Source organism: Pelodiscus sinensis, chromosome 2, assembly GCF_052426305.1.
Source record: "Pelodiscus sinensis isolate ZL-2025 chromosome 2, ASM5242630v1, whole genome shotgun sequence".
NCBI classification, from domain to species: domain Eukaryota; kingdom Metazoa; phylum Chordata; order Testudines; family Trionychidae; genus Pelodiscus; species Pelodiscus sinensis.
In genome coordinates, this window is record NC_143053.1 from 21832224 (window position 1) to 21849327 (window position 17104).

At 44.6% G+C, this 17104-nt stretch overlaps 1 protein-coding gene across 1 annotated transcript in view; it reads left to right on the forward strand.

Annotated features, from left to right (window-relative positions):
- DERL1 (derlin 1) overlaps positions 1-17104 on the forward strand; it is a 39054-nt gene that overhangs the window by 2066 nt on the left and 19884 nt on the right. Inside the window, exons 3-7 of the mRNA XM_075920172.2 lie at positions 6200-6264; positions 10953-10979; positions 13747-13842; positions 14623-14675; positions 15807-15917. Of these exons, the coding sequence (XP_075776287.1) occupies positions 6200-6264; positions 10953-10979; positions 13747-13842; positions 14623-14675; positions 15807-15917 (352 nt within the window). The remainder of the gene's footprint in view (positions 1-6199; positions 6265-10952; positions 10980-13746; positions 13843-14622; positions 14676-15806; positions 15918-17104) is intronic.

A 17104-nucleotide genomic window follows, 5' to 3' on the forward strand; every position in this document is an offset into this window, starting at 1 on the left:
GAATGACCCATGCGGGGACTTGGGCAGAAAGTGGCAGGTCCCAGCATATGGGGGCAGTTGCACAGGCTCAGCATTTGCCCAGCTACAACCCCCTGGCAGTGGCGCTGCATGGGAGAATCGCACCACCAGCCTCTGAGCCCAAGTTGGACCCAATAGCTCCTGGGGCTCCCCAGCTGGCCAGAGCAGGGCGCAGGCAGGAGCTGCACTTAACCTTCATGATGCATCCTGTTGGGGTTGGGATCTGCGCTTGGTGTGTGCATGGCCGGCGATGCAGCTCCAGCCTCCTCTGTGCTGGAAGTTTGTCTTGTAGTAGCTCCCCCTGCACATGGGCCTTGGGCTGCCTGCGCATTGCCCTACTCACTGACATGACACCCTCACCTCACTTCCCTGCAGCTCCGGCTCTGGTCCCAGCCAGGGCCACCAGAGCAGCTGCCACCTAACACATGACTCTGTCTCCAATTGGGGACACCGGAGCAGCTGCTGCCCGCCACACGACCTGCAGCTCCAGTCCTAGGAAGGGCTGAAGCTAGGGCCAGGGCCGCATGGTGGCTGCCCTCCTACTCTTGGGGTGGGGCAGCCGCCCGCCATGTGGCCCCACTGCAGAGTAGCTGGGCAGGCCTTTTAATTCCTGCACAGCGTGCACCTTAGAGAGAACACTACTGTGCTCCTCAGTGGAGCCCAGTTAGGGGCATGGCCTGGCAGTATGCCATGGCCCGGCAGGCAGGGGATGGCCACGTGGTGCCAGTGCATGGACCAGCGGTTGGGAACCACTGCTGTAGGGTTTAACATGAATTCACAAATAGATTGAATATCTTTACACATATATACAATTTCATTTAAAAAATCTTATGGGAATGATCAGTGACTACGACTCAGGCAATGCTCTGGAAAAGAAAGATAGCAATGTTCATGTCTTTACGTTCACTTAATCAATAGAAAATGGAATTAATTCATTACACTTCCCTCTGTTTTCCAGAGGTCACTTTTGAGTCTCTAGTTATTTTAGGACCCAGTCCTCCAGCCATTCTGTGGGACCACTTACATGATTCAGAATTGGGATTTCTGGTTTTGGATTTGACATAGTAGGAGGGAATTCTGCCTCAGTTTTGCATGATTATATGATCACTTAACGTAAAGGAAGTAGAAGACATAGTCCATGCTGGCAAGTCACTTAATCTTTTTGTCTCTTTTAGTTTGTAAAGAGTGGCATGTTTTGAGGTTTAGTGTTGATAAAGTAATTGGAAATTTTCAGACTTGTCGATGCTGTAGAAAAGCAAAATAGTAGCATTGGTATGTATGCAGAAAGCATGTATAGTAGACCTCTTCCTTGCCAAGTAGTTGTGAGTACCTCATTTATACTACTCTAGCTTTGTGAGAGCCCTTAAGGAGGGGCTCAGGGCAGGGGACTGTGTGTGTGTGGAGGGAGTAGTATGGGGGGAGGGCCCAACCCCCTTCCTCTCCATGAGATTTGTACCAGGCTTGCTTACTCTTCCCCTTCCTGTCCCTGTTGGAGCGAGAGCAAAGTGCACAGCTTGTCTGCCTGCTATTCTCCCCGGACAGAATGAGGATTGCAGCAAACTGTGAGCTTTCACCTTCCTCCCTGATGAGAACAGCTAGCAATATCCACATACGCATCTGGGAGGGGGAACTTTAGTCCCCCCCCTTCCCAGTATCCTTTCTAAAGGGTGCTTGGGGGGGGGTGGGAGGCTCATGGCTAGGACAGTTTCAGAAGTGGGGACACATGCCCCCAGCCAGCCCCTTTCATCTGCCTGGTAATTCTGTTTCTTTTCAGTGTGCTTTTATGAGAAGCAATCCCATAAAATGCTCATCCCATTTCCCTGGCACAACCAGACCCTTACCTGCCTTTAAGTTACACGAGGTAGCTATATACCAAATGTGGTAGTCCTAGCTCTTACCATTTAGGAGGAATTCTTGAACAAAAAGACAGACAGACTAACAAACTCTATTAAATAGATAAATAGTAGATTTTAAAGGGTAAAAAATTAAAATGCTGGGCTTGATACCACCAGGCTGAACTAAATAAATCAAAGAAATAAATGCTTTATATTTGTTTAAAAAAAACCCAAAAGCAAAAGATTCAAAGTAATATTCATGATGACATTATATAAAATACACATACTACAGTTCTTGTCGATATGTCCTTTTGTAGCTCATCCATGAGCAATGGGTGGGAAATCTAGATATTTTATATGGCACTCATAGTACTGAATGTCAAATGAAATTGTACATTATTATTAATAGGGTACATCCCACTTGAATGAAGACAAGTTAGTACTGTCATGATAAGATGCAATAACATGTTCCAAAGAAATGTAACTTAGCAGTGATTTGTGTAGGAATACAAAAACTTAACTGGTTCAGAACTCTTTCATCAACTCCTACCCCCTTTTAAGAAACTTGTTTGGGTACTATTGGAACTCTCAATGAAACATTTGCAGATGGTTCACAATGTAAATCTGTGTTGCGATCAATCTGAGAGCACAACTTTCATCAGTGGGCTTGAGTACACGGTACTTTGGATTATTTTAAGAATTCACAGATTCCAAGGCCAGAAGGGCCCATTGTAATTATCTGGTCTTACTTGCTGTATAATACAGGCCATAAAAGTTACAATATTTCCTAGAGCATACCTCCAACCTTGATTTAAAAATGATCAGTGATGGAGAACCCATCATTATATAACGCCTTATTTTCAGTCCAACTCTGTCTAACTTTAACATCCAGCTAGTGTACTGTGTTATATTTTTCTCTGTTTGACCAAAGAATCTATTATTAAATGTTAGTTCCCCGCATGGGTACCTGTAAACTTATCAAGTCATCCTTGGCTATCTCTTTAAGAATTTATAGCCTAATTCTTAAGGTCAGCTATATAAGGCTTTGTGCATTTTCTAATGTTAAAGATGAATTTCAAAATTCATGCTAACATTAAAAAAACCTGCAAAACTCTAGAAGAGCCAGCTTAAGTATATTGTATCTCTGTGTCACCAGCTAACAAAAATTACTTCCCTAAATTCTGGAAGAAACCAAGATTCTGAGGTCACAGCTATTCTGTCAGAGTGACTGATGGTCACCACTGCCAGGATTGAAAAAGGAATTAAACCAAGGGGGTATAGTAAGAGGGTTCTGTCAGACCCTAATTGTACTTATGTCACATTGTCTGGAACAGAAATCAGGAAATCTGCAGCTCATTTTTCTCAAGCATTTAAAGTGACAGGCTGTGTCTACACTGGCACCTTTTTCCGGAAATGCTTAAAACGGAACAGTTTTCCGTTTATAAGTATTTCCAGAAAAAGAGCATCTACATTGGCAGGATGCTTTTCCGGAAAAGCCCTTTTTCCGGAAAAGCATCCGTGGCCAACGTAGATGCGCTTTTCCGGAAAAAAGGCCCGATAGTCATTTTCGCAATCGGGGCTTTTTTCCGGAAAAGACTACTGTGCTGTCTACACTGGCCCTTTTCCGGAACAGTTTTCCGGAAAAAGGACTTTTGCCCGAGCGGGAGCAGCATAGTTTTTCCGGAAAAGCAGCTGATTTCTTACAGTGAATCGTCACTGCTTTTCCGGAAATTCAAGGGGCCAGTGTAGACAGCTCGCAGCTTATTCCGGAAAAGCGGCTGCTTTTCTGGAATAAGTGGCCCAGTGTAGACACAGCCACAATGTACACATGACTTTCTGTAATGTGTTATTCTTACAAGTAACTCCCAAGTTTACTAGAAGTAAAAAAGCTTATAGGAAAAAAATTACTTTGGGTTTTTTGTTTTCTTTTTGTTTTCAGTCTGTTCGTTTTGTCATGATCAGGTTCCGTGGCATTGCCAATCACTTTCTACTTTTGTTCGCATGGATCTCTGCTATAGCAATGGTAGGGAGAAAAACATAATATAAGAAAAAAGGATCAGGGAAAGGGCCTGAAACTTTCAACTAACTTTGAAAAGTTGATTAGATTTAAAGTAGGAATATTATTGCATAGATGAGTACACAATTGGCTTATCGGTTAATCTTGTGGACTTCGTTACCCACCCCTCCTTGCTGCTTCTGTATTAGAGACAGCAAGGTCAGGGTGGAGTGAGGGCGAGGGCGGGGGGGGGAGGGAGGGAGAGAGCTGGAGCCAGTGCCCATGAGGAGCTGGCTAAAAGCTGGATTCCCATGAGCACTGGATGTGCTTGCTCCCACCCCTGCGCTTCTGCCTCTGATAGGCAGCAGCACAGAGGGTGAGGGGGCCAGACTGGAACCAATATGCGTGGGGAACTGACTTCAAGCCAGCTCCCCGTGTGTATCGGCTCCCGCGGACCAGCCTGCTTCCCTGCCCAGCTGCCTCCTACAGAGGCAGCAAGGAGGGGGCATAGGAGGCTGCTGTGAAGCAGCCTCTGTCTGTGACGAGCCTGGGCCGATTGCAGACAGAAGCTGTTACTTGGCATCAGCCCGTGTCCATGGGGGGTTCTAGCTCCCGCAGCAGTAGGGTTGCCAGGTGTCCGGTTTTCGCCCAGACTGTCCGTTATTCAGGTCCCTGGTCCAGTAAAAAAAACAGAAAATACTGGACATGTGAAATGTCTGGTATTTCCTGTTTCCCTCAGATGGAAGTTTAGCGGGGACAATTTTCCTCTGCCGCGTCTGGTGGAAGTGAGGAGTGCTGGGCCATTTAAAGGCACAGTGCCTTTTTTTTTTTTTTTTTAAAGCAACTTTGGTCTCTTCCCCCACCCCACCCCACCTTTTTTTTTTCTCAACAGAATTTTGCAGGGGGCGAGGGCGTGTTCAGTATTTTTTGTTATGCCACCTGGCAACCCTACGCAGCAGCTCCTGTTCACCGGGAGGGTCTGAGCTCCCCATGGACAGAGGCTGCTCCGCATCTCATGGAGAGGGGCTGCTGTCACCCTGTACTGCTGCCTCTGCTCTCATCTGCCACCCCACGCTGCTTCCTCTGATAAATAGGCAGCATTGTGGGATGGCAGGGGGCTCCCTGGGAGTGCGGCTGGAAACGCACTAGATTTTGGCCCTGCCTCTGGAGACTATCAAATAGCCTCTGGAGACTATGAAATAGTTGTGTAACCACATAGTCATGCGGTTACACGACTATTCAATTACACGATATCTAACATCCCTAATTTAAAGTTGGTGGTGTCTTATTTTAAGTAGGTTGAACTGCCTCTGATGTTAAAAATACAGTCAGCTACTCTCTTTAACAGCTATATGCTTTTCTTATTTTGGAAAATCAACATACTCTTAGGAAAGTTGTTGGTGCTATGGAATACAAATGTCTGTAAACAGAACTCCATCCTTTCAACTTCACCTTTTTGGGCAAGTACATGCATGTTGAGGGCAGTATAGATTCCCAGGCATTTTGCCGTTTAACAAATCAAGTGTGGTTCTTCTGTGGTGTTGTGGTTGTTTTGTTTTGTTTTTTAAATACTCACTCTGGTGTTCCATGAAACAAAATACAGGACTATGTAGCACTTTAAAGACTAACTGGGTGGTTTATTAGATGATGAGCTTTCATGGGCCAGACCCACTTCCTCAGATCAAATAGTGTTCTATCATTGGTGTCCCATGGCTATGTGTCTCGATGAGATCCTCACCTGTGTTTTGATGATATGCAAATAAGTCAAAAAGGATTAACAATGGGGTTTTGTTTTGTTTTTTTGGAGTATTTGGGGATTTGCTATCTAAATGATCAGGTTCTTGAATAGTCACATTTTGAAATGCCACTTTCTCCAGTGTTGCAATTCCATACACTCAAACACCAGAAAAAGAGAGCTGGAGAAATTCCTGGAGGATAGGCCCATAAATGGCTATGAGCCAGGAGGAGCAGGGACGGTATCCCTGGCCTCTGCTTGCCAGAAACTGGGAATGGTTGACGGGATGGATCGCTTGATGATCACCTGTTATGTTCATTCTCTCTGGGGCATCTGGCATTGGCCACAGTCAGAAGACAGGATATTGGTCTAGATGGACCTTTGATGGATAGAATGATGGAATACTAGAACTGGAAGGGACCTCGAAGTCAGCCCAGGCTCCTGCAATGCCCCAGACTGGACTTGGTCTGACCCACTATAGCCATTCTTATGTTCAGAGAATTGTGTTTGGTACCATGTGGTGTTTCTGCTGACCTACAACTGAGATAATTCTTGGGACGTACTGTGATCTAAAATCTTGAAAACTGTTTTGTTTATTCCTTTATTTGTTTATAGGTGCTTTTGATGGAAGGCCGGCGGATTATATGTTCATGCTTCTGTTTAACTGGATTTGCATCGTTGTATCCTTCTGTTCATCAAGTTCTTGGCATACTTTGCTGCTTGTGTTTATGCCTAATCTAAGGCATCTTCATAACCATTTTTTATTGGCTGAAAGCACTAAAATAAATTAAGTTTTCCATAGACATGAAAAGATGGCTCTTACTCATCAGGGCAAGCCAGTGGAATTATTTTTGAGGAAAAACACAGTGATTGTGCTAGTTCAAAATTCCAGTTTGTCTGATAAGTTTGGAAAATATGTAGTTTTGTTTACACACAAGAATATCAGAGCAATACAAGCTTTCCCAGAGTTCACTGATAGTGTGCCTCTATACTGACCATTTATGGACCATTGCTAGGGTTGGGAGTAGGGATGTAAAATCCCGATTAATTCACTAATTGGTTAACCAATTAAGCAGGCTCCCAGTCAGAGGGTCCCTCCAGCCCAGCTGAAGCAGCCCCCCAGCTCCACACAGGCTGGTCCTGGTCACAGCTGCCAGGCAGAGCTGAAGCAGCCCTCTGCCTTTGGTCACCTGTTCACATCCCTTGTTGGGAGCAAATTTAGTGGCCATGTCCAGCCAATCCTTAGCTTCCAAAAGCAGTTGGCGGTTGTGCTGGGGTTTATGTGAACTCTTGATCACTGTGAACTGTATGATACTACAAAGCTAATGTAACAAAGACCACCAGATGGTAACAGCATTCAGTAACCAAGGCCTAAATCAGGTTGTTGATCTTGAGGTGAAAGGCTTAATAGCCTGTTAGCAACTCTATGAATCATTTACTTCCCCGCCTCTCAGGCCATCCTTTGAAGTTGCATTGGTATATTTTAGTCCCATCACCGGCACTATTTCTTTACTCTTCTTTTCTCTGCTGAACATTAGTTCATTTTTAGCAATTCTTTCCTAGTATGGTCACCTATGACAGTTTTGTGGCTTGAGACGGAACAGAAGACGTGAATTCAGCACAACCTGTGGTTATGGTCAGGAGACTTGCTATGTAGAATGCCACCTTAATCAATAGATGTGCTCCTTATTTTTTTCTTTTAATCATATCTGCTAACTGCAGTGTATAGAAGGAATCTCTACTCTCAGCATATTCTACTTCACTGCCAAAAAAAACATTGGATGAATTCTGACTGCAGAATTTTGACTAGGTGCTAATGTAAGGGTACGTCTAGACCCGTGGTCCCCAACCCGGTGCCCGTGGGCGCCATGGTGCCCGCCGGGCCCTTTACATGTGCCCGCGGAGCAACTTGGGCTGGCCCCGCCCCCGGGGGTGCGGCAGGTGCCAGCCCCGGGCGCATGGCTGGCCCTGGCCCTGGGTGTGCCGCGCGTGCCCTTGTTGGCCCTGGCCCCGGCCCCGCGCCTGGGTGCGCCGCGCGTGCCCTGGCCCTGGGAGGTCTACAAATGCCTTTGATGTCGACCCCCGCGCGTCCAGACTACCATGCTGAGCCGACAAACAGCTGATAGGCTCAGCGCGGCAGCCATGTAAATTTAAATGAAGGGGCGATTATTTAAATCGCCGCTTCATTTTCCTATGCCGGGTAGTCTAATCTACATGCCTCTGTCACCAGAGGCATGTAGTCTAGACGTACCCTAAGACTCTGATTACAGCTTGATTTTTTTCTTTTTTTAAAGACCTACTCCCCTCTCCCCGCAAGAGTGTGCAATTAGACTGTTTCTCTTAACTTGCAAAATAGCACAAACTTGATACAGAAGTCTGTAGAGAAACCCACAGGCCCATAGTGTCACATTGGTTTCTTTTTCAGACTATAGTTGCATTTGGTACTACAGTTACTGAGGAATAGTACTGTTATCTGTTAAAACAAAAACTTCAACAGGTAATTCAGTTTCCTAGTCGTCATAGTAGCATTGGAAGGTTTCATCAGTAAATTTTGAGACACTGTTTTTTGTTACTTGTTATTAGTGACATTACATTTTCAGTTGATTTGCTTGCTGTTTCCTTGAGATTACAAATCCCGGGTGAGAAATAGGGATATGAACGACTAGTTGACTATCCCATAAGCAAATGCTTATCGGAGAGTCGACGCACTAGTTGACTAGTCACTCCCCCCCCCCCCTTGCTGCCTCTATCAGAAAGTGGCAGTAATAGGATGGGGAAGAGGAGGGGGCGCTTCAAAGCAGTGGTGCTGCGTGGAGCCTGGGATCCACTACTTTGAAATGCTGCATGCAGCCTGGATCCCCAGCTGGCCCCAGGCTGCACATGGTGTTTCAAAGCGGCAGTGCCGCGTGGAGCCTGGGGTCAGCTGGGGATTGCTTGAGTCCCACACTGACCCCGTGATCCTGCAGCGCTTTTGCCTTTGAAGTGTAGCAACAGCCCCTTCTCAACTAATCAAGGCGCCCTTATCAACTAATCAAAGAAAATTGCATCGATTCGATTGGACTATTAATCTAAATTTAACATCCCTAGTGAGGAACCTGCAGCACATCCAGCCCCCTCTTTGATTCAATATGGTCCAAAGCAAGTCTCCAAGTCCCCCAGCGCAGAGCTGGAGCTACAAGCACTGGCTCGTAGCAATCCGGGAAGTTCTATGTGCTGCCCCCCTCTGACCTCCCATTAGCCATGAACCGCAGGCAGTGGAAAGTGTGGGGGGCCAGCATGTGCAGGCAAGGACAGCACACAGAGGCCCCCCTCCCTGCCAGGAGCCTCAGGGAGATGCTGGCTACTTCTGAATTAAAAAGCTGCCTGAGGGAACTGCCCTTACACCCCCTCCTGCATGCCAGCCACCTATCTCAGCCCTTAGACTACTCCAGCATCGTGACTCTCACACAGAACCTGCACCCCCCCTTAATCGCCTACCTTGAAGCCTGCTCCCACCCTTGATCCCATTCCGGGGTCCCAATCAGAGCCTCTACCCCCATCCCAGAACCTGCACCAGCAGTCAGAGCCCTCACCCTTCTCCCACACCTCAGTCCTCTGCCCCAGCCTGGAGCCCCTTCCTGCATCCTGAACCCCTCATTTTTGGCCCTGTCCCAATTAGAAGGTTGCCAATGTTCCCAACCAATAGACTGGATACCATTGCCATATGCAGCAATGGTGTCCAATTCATCTGTTCAGGAAAGTTGGCAACCCTGATCCCAAACCTTAGGGGAAGCTCTGAGCCTTTGCCATCCCCCTCATGCCCCACTGGTGGGGATTAAGGATGTTAAGGACTAGTTGACTAGCCGATAAGCAACTTAACGGATAGTCCAGTCGACTAGTTAATTTCACCCCCAGATAGAGGCAGCAAAGGTGCGGGGGAAGGAGGGCAGAAGAGGGGGTACTTCAAAGCGGCATCTCCATACCCAGGCTCCATGCAGTGATGCCGCATTTGTTTCAAAGGGATGGCACCACACAGCTGAGCCTGGGCTCAGCGGTGCGGTGCTATCCCTTTGAAACGCCATCTTGGCATTTTAAAGCAGCACCGCAAGATGTTGACCCAGGGCTCCATGCAGCACTGCCCCTTTGAAATATTAAGGCAGCGTGTCAAAGGGGCCGCAACGCAGGGCTGGTCCCGGGCTCAGCTGTGCGGCGCTGCCCCCTTTAAAATGTCACCATGGCGTTTCAAAGCGGCAGTGCCGCGTGGAGCCCAGGTCATCGGGGGACTCTGAGTCCCCTGCTGGCCCCAGGCTCTGTGAGGGCGCTTCTGTTTTGAAATGCACAAGAGCCCCCACTGGGGACTCGTGTACATTTCAAAGCTGGCACGCCATGTGCAGCCCAGAGTCAGCAGGACTTCCCGCTGGCTCCGGGAGGCTGAACACGGAGTTCCGCATTCCTCCTTTGAAATGTACAAGAGCCCCATGGGGGCTCTTGTACATTTCAAAGGAGGAATGTGGAAGTGCCTATCGACTAGTTGAGTAGTCAATGGAAATTCCATCGACTACTTGACTAGTAAATTATTTGCTTTTTAACATCCTTAGTGGGGATGTGTGTAGCCTGTGACTTTCTTTTCTTTTCTGAGGTCCATTGGCCCCTGGTGGGAAAAACGTCCCCCCGTTCCCCATTGGAAAATAAATAATTTGGTATAAAGCAAAGTGTTGAATTAGGGATGTAGTTGACTAGTGACTTGACTAGTCAGCCCCCCTTCCCCCCGCTGCCTCTGTCAGAGAGCGGCAGCAAGTGGAGGGAGCAGGAGCTGGTGCTGGGAGGGGACTGGCTCTAAAGCTGGTTCCCCCCCCAGCACCATCTCCACATGGGGGGACAGCGCAGTGGAGAACTGGCAGTGCTTCCGCCTTTGAAATGTAGCACTTTTGAAATGTAGTGCCACGGGAAGCACAGGGTGAACAGGGAACTCAAGCAGTCCCTCGCTAGCCCCATGCTTCTTGCTTCTGAAATGTACAAGAGCCCTGTGAGAGGTGGAGGCGCCCTTATCGATTAATTTAGTAGTCCATCGACTATTCGATTACTTGATTAATCTAAATTTAACATCCCTAGGTTGAATGGGCATGAAAAGTGAGCATGGTTTCTCAGGTGTAGGTGGGGTCACTTCACGTCATAATTGAGTCCCATTGGCAGGGCTCAGTGGGAGAAGCTGGAATCAATCTGTTCTGTGGATCTTAGAGGAGGTGATTTGGAAGCATTCTTGATCTGGCATTTTTCAGGAACACAAAGTTTACTTGTAAAAAATCAAATTAAAATCTGAATCAGTTTAAAAATCACCATGGTCTAGCACATTTTCTGCATTGTATTTTCCTTAGTAGTCCAATGAAAGATAACCGGCTTGTTGATGGATATGCAGGTAAGCAAGACACAATTTTAAAAGAAAATTTCGTAACATTACATTTACTTCTAGGTAGAATATTTTTAATGTCAAGTGTGTGTGTTTAGATTACACATCAGTATTTTGGGAAATTGCTGACTTTTGTTTCTGGGGCTATTTTAGAAGAGCAATAAAGGCTGTTAATCTTTTTGTTGTAAACTAGATATAGTTAACTCATTCCGGCACAGCAGGCATGGGTGTATTGTGAAACTCAGTTATATAACTCAAGAATTAAGGGGTGAAATCCTGGCCTTTTTGAAGTCAATTGGAATTTTTGCCATTGATCTCCAAAGAGCCAGGATTTCATCCATGGACTTTTATTTCCCCCAATAATGGATTAACATTAGGACCTACAGAATTTACTTTTTTACCCTTTCAGCTAAAAAACAGTTCTTACGCTAAAGTTCAGTAGTGAGATGACTTGGAAAGAATCCCATTCTAGGTGAATTCGTATTACTTTGATAATCTAAAAAGCAAAATTTAAGCATGTTTCTGACAAAGAACCAGGATTAATTTCAGAAATGTAAAGTAGGAGACTATCCCAGTAATGATTAAAATAGATCTTACTAAAAGAGTCTTCGATCGTGTCAGTTGGCTTAAAGTGACTTTATTGGATGGTGCAGACTTCTTATCTTTTGAGCCACAGATAAGTTGTTTCTGAGGTACATTTGGTTTTAGTCTGGTGTGTTTCTCTTGTTCTCTTTTCCCTTCTTGTCTTTGACCACTTCCACGTATAGACTGTATTTCTCCTTTCTCACTTCCTCCCTTGCTCTGGCACATCTAGTCTCTTGTATAAAACCTTGCAGATAATCCCTTAGACTACATCTGCAGTCTGAAGTGAAGCCTAAACTGATTTTAGGGCACTCTAAAAAAGGTAATCGAAAAAAAAAGTGATGTGGAGTGGGGAAAATTTCCTCCTCCATATGATGTTCATAAAATTAGTACTGAGGTCACCTTGCATAGTGTTAATTTTCATAGATTCTGAAGTCAGAAGGGACCATTGCAATCATCTAGTCTGACTTCTTTTGTAACACAAGCTTTACAATTTCCTCAGAATAATTCCTAGAACAGATCTTTTAGAAAAACCTCCAAAATTTGCCAGTGATTGGAACTCCACCACGACTCTTGACAAGCTTCAACAAACCATCATAAAGAGAACTCCTTGTTGTTTTACTTTTTAGTGTTAGATATACTGTAAATGAACATGTATGTCCACTTATTGTCGTGTGTGTGTGTACGTACATGATACCAAGAAAATAGTATTCATGGGTTAGCGTGTATTTTCTTAAAATACTACTGCAAACTAATTAGCTGAACTTACTCCTGTTCTTTGCTGAAGTGGGCTCAGGATTGGATCAGGTTATTGGGCTGCAGGAGGGGGTGTAGGAAGCTTACCTCCAGCACCACCTGGATTCAGAAGTGGCAGACATGTCTGTGCACTACCCTTGCCTGAAACACTGCCCCCATAGCACCCATTGCCTGCTGTTCCTGGCCAAAGGGAGATGCAGTACTGCAGGTGAGGGTAGTATGAGGTGCTTTGTGAATCGTTGCATGGGGGTGCAGACACTCAAGGGACTTGCCAGGGGCCAGATGAAATTAAGCCAGAGGCCAGATCTGGCATGCGGACCGGAGGGTCCCCATCCCTGTCCTAATAAGATGCATTTAAACTGCTTTAACTAGTGCAGATCAGTTTAGCCTAATTCAATAGTTTTAAAATAATGGAAATTACTTATTTGGTGCATTTCTTTAGGTTAGACCTATACAGCAGAACATAAGAACATAACATAAGAACATAAAAATGGCCGTACTGGGTCAGACCAAAGGTCCATCTAGCCCAGTAGCCTGTCTACCGACAGTGGCCAGCACCAGGTGCCCCAGAGAGGGTGGACCGAAGACAATGATCAAGCGATTTGTCTCCTGCCATCCCTCTCCAGCCTCTGACAAACAGAGGCCAAGGACACCATTTTATCCCCTGTCTAATAGCCTTTTATGGATCTAACCTCCATGAAATTATCTAGCTTCTCTTTAAACTCTATTATAGTCCTAGCCTTCACAGCCTCCTCTGGGGTACACCACTAGTTACCCCTCTCCAATCTGAAAATTTACCATTTATTCCTATCCTTTGTTTCCTGTCTTTTAACCAGTTCTCAATCCATGAAACGACCTTCCCTCTTATCCCATGGCCATGTAATTTACACAAGAGCTTTTGGTGAGGGACCTTGTCAAAGGCTTTCTGAAAATCCAAGTATACTATATCTACTGGATCCCCCTTGTCCACATGTTTGTTAACCCCTTCAAAGAACTCTAACAGATTAGTAAAACAGATAAGTATGGACACTACTGAATGTATTGCACTGAATAAGCAATTGGTTTCTGTACTGTCATTTCTGGGAGTGACAGAAGTCTTGCTGTCCTCTCTCAGAATCTTTTAACAGATGTACAGCAGACTTTTTTTAAGTCTTCCAAGAGCTGGGAAGTCTATAATATTTCTGGAGACCCGTAAGTGGAAGTACATTACTAATGGGATTATAGACCCAGCAAGCTAGTGAGACCAGTTTTCCACACAATAAAACAGAATGACTTGTTGGTTTGGGCATATTGATGCAGCAAAAGCCTTCACTTTAATTATTAGAAGACTATACTGATGTATCATATTAACAGCATTTCTAAAACTAGCCCTCTTTTTAAGCTCCTCAGAGGTTTTAGATGGATGTAATTATTTTTGTTTACTTTCTTTGTATTGCAGTTGCTGATGATTCCCTTGATAATGTCAGTGCTTTATGTCTGGGCCCAGCTAAACCGAGACATGATTGTATCATTTTGGTTTGGGACAAGATTTAAGGTACAGCATGCACGATGTTGATACAGCTTTCTTCTGGGATTTACACACACACACACACCCACCCACCCTCCTTCCCTCCCTCCCTCCCTCCCTCCCCCCCGCCTCCAAAGTCTAAAAGAGTTTCATGCTACCTGTTGACAGGGGCTGGATGCAGTATCTTCTGAAGTCAGTCACTTTTCAGTCAGCCATGAGCTATCAATAAAAAGCAGATTCTCCAGAGAGAGATTTTGCTGACCTCCCATCAGAAGGGGTTAGGAGCTCTGGGAAAAGATCAGAGTTCGGTCCCCAATGTGTGTCACATGGTGTAAGCAGTTGTGTACCGCAACAGCTATAAGTGCCCCCAAAATAGAGGTGAACTTTTCTTAAAAGCTGACACCACAATCAAAAGACTTTCTGGTCAGCCTTAACCTGAATAAAAGCCACCTTTCTTCAATAACTAATTTTCTTCACCAGTCACAGTTTTCATTACTGCTCAGTAAAATGTTCATGTTCTGAATAATTTCCTCTTCCACAACCCAGCTTCTTTTTGTTTGACTTCAGTAGAGACTGAGTGTGAGGGAGACATTTGTTTAAACACTGATAATTCTTTACATTTATATAAAAACTATAAAATGCTTAAACGTCATTTAATATGTATTGGTAGTTAACTTACCAGAATTCATGTAGTAATTATGTTTGAGATTAAGTGATTACACTGATGCAGATGCAAAGGAATTTGTGCAGCCTTCTGCTGACCTTCAGTTTTCATGACTTCTCTGTTTTGCTTGTGGTTTCTGCTAGGCTTGTTATCTGCCCTGGGTTATTCTGGGATTCAACTACATCATTGGAGGATCGTAAGTATTCATTATGCTTGCTCACATGAGCTATATCTGTTTTCTTTGCTCGCGTAGTGTTCTATATATTGCTCATTCAGAGGATGTTTGGAACCAATAACATAAAAATAAAGGGGCTTCAAGCCAACCGAAAGACTAGCAATATGATTATTGTATTTTTAATATGATGGCTCTAAACTTGTTAATATACTACATTGAAGGATTGGGTTTTCTTGAAAAGGGAAATTTCAACCATCAGGATTTGCAAATACTGCTCTTCCTAAAAGCCCACCTTTAAATAATGTCTTTCTGATGGAGTAGTTACATCTTACTCGCTTCTTCCTGTTAACTCTTCTCTGCTGCCTTTTCCCCTAAGCCTGGCCTTCCATGATTTAAAAAAAAACAAAAAAACAGCAACAACCTTCCCTGCCCCCTCACAGCAATATGATACTTTCCTACCATTATCTCTCTGAGCAGTCTCCTTGTATTTTGTTGTTGTTTTGTCTAGTTAGCCTGTAAGCTCTTTGGGGCAGGGATTCTCTAATCTCTTGTACAGTGGTGCCCTAATCTCTTGGTGGCCCCCTAATACAAATAATAATCTTATGTGGTCTACTAAGAGAAGTGGATAAGGAATCAGAATTTGTGTGTTCAGATTCTGGTTCTCTCTCAGATTTGACTTCTCCCCAGTTCAGGAAACTGCTGCTTGCTAGATACTTGCTGTTTCTACGCATGGAAGAAAATACCGCAAGGCCCACTGCTGAATTGGGGCCCAACAAAAGTTTTAAACAGCAGAGGGCAGGCTGTCCAATGGAAATAGCAATATATTTTTTCAGGAGATGGGGACTGTTGATAGCTATAATGTCTGTTTTTTGATGAGAGTATTAATGGGATTATATCATTCAAGAATGGCTGGAGAAGGCCTGAAAGGACAGTATTGGAAAGGCTTGCTGAAGTGTTGATGCTGATAGGGAAGTTGACTGAGAGGTAGCCTGCAATAAGCGGGCATTAATGTGTTTTTAATGTTGGTGGGGGAGTAAGGGGAAGATGAGGCTATAATGCATGTGACTCCCATAGTGCGTACACAAAAAATAGCTGAAAAATTTCACAAAATCACCAAGTTCTGAAATTGAAATCTTTCTTCTTGCCTTGCAGTATCATCAATGAGCTAATAGGAAATCTGGTTGGACACCTGTATTTCTTCTTAATGTTTAAATATCCAATGGACTTGGGAGGAAGGAATTTTCTAACCACACCCCAGTTTCTGTAAGTTTTTTTTGTTTTTTAAACTAGTCATTTCTTTGGCATACTTTTCTAGGGATACTGTAACTGGAAAACTAAAGGGCTTCCTATATCACATTTTAAATACATTTGCTGGGATAGAGGGGATAAGATTGTTTCCCTGGGCTAATCAGCCAACAATTGGGACAACTGCCATACCTTCTCACATAGAAATTAACATATCACATCAGACTGACATTCAGCACCTATCTGTGACTGTAGACAGCATCAAGGGAAGAAGGTGAAAGAAACCAGGTAGTATGTAATTTTGGAATTAAAAAGCCCATATGACTGTTAGTCAGTGATCGGTTTATGTTCTTTGCTAGCCCAAGGAAGAGATGGTGCATAGTGTATTCAGTGGCAATAAAAAGACATCCCTGGAAGTATTACAAAGGCAATATCTGTCTATCTTGATTGTAGAATTGTTCTTTTTAATTGGGGTTTTCTTTCTTATTAATTAAGTTTTATCAGTTTTCCTGCACCATTCCTCTAGCTAAAAGGCAAATAAACCTATAGTACCTACATTACAGAGACTAGTTCTATATCACATTTGGTATTGCTGGGTATACATTGCACATTGATATTACCTGCTTTCTGTGTATCTGGCACATGAGTAAAATAACTTGGATCCCAGAGCAGCAATCTGTTAATGGTTTCAATATAGAAAATAGGGATGTTAGATATAATATAATCAAATAGTCGTGTAACTACATGGAATCTTATCGGTTATATGTCTATTCAGTAGTCCCTGGGGGTAGGGGCAGCAGCCAGGGCACTCCTGGTGCCACTTCCAGAGAGCCCTCTGCTATCCCGTGCTGCTGCCTCTGTATCAGAGGCAGCCATGCAGGGTGGTAGGCGGGAAGTTTAACATCCAGCTCCCCGTGTAGACCGGCTGCCTGCCACCCCGCGCTGCTGCCTTTGATATATGCTTTTCCCTGCCATGCCCTTGTTTAATGACTTCAAGTTGATCCCTCTTTAAAACCTGAGCTGTCAATTATAAAATGAGGTACAGGGTTAACATTCACATAATACAGTAGACTTCCGATAATCCGGCACGTTTGGGACTTAGGTGGTGCTGGATTATCAGATATTATCAGTATCAGGAGGTACTGCGTACTCCCAACCCAATCTCTTGGCCTGCCCTCCCCCCCCCCAATCAGCTGACTGGGACA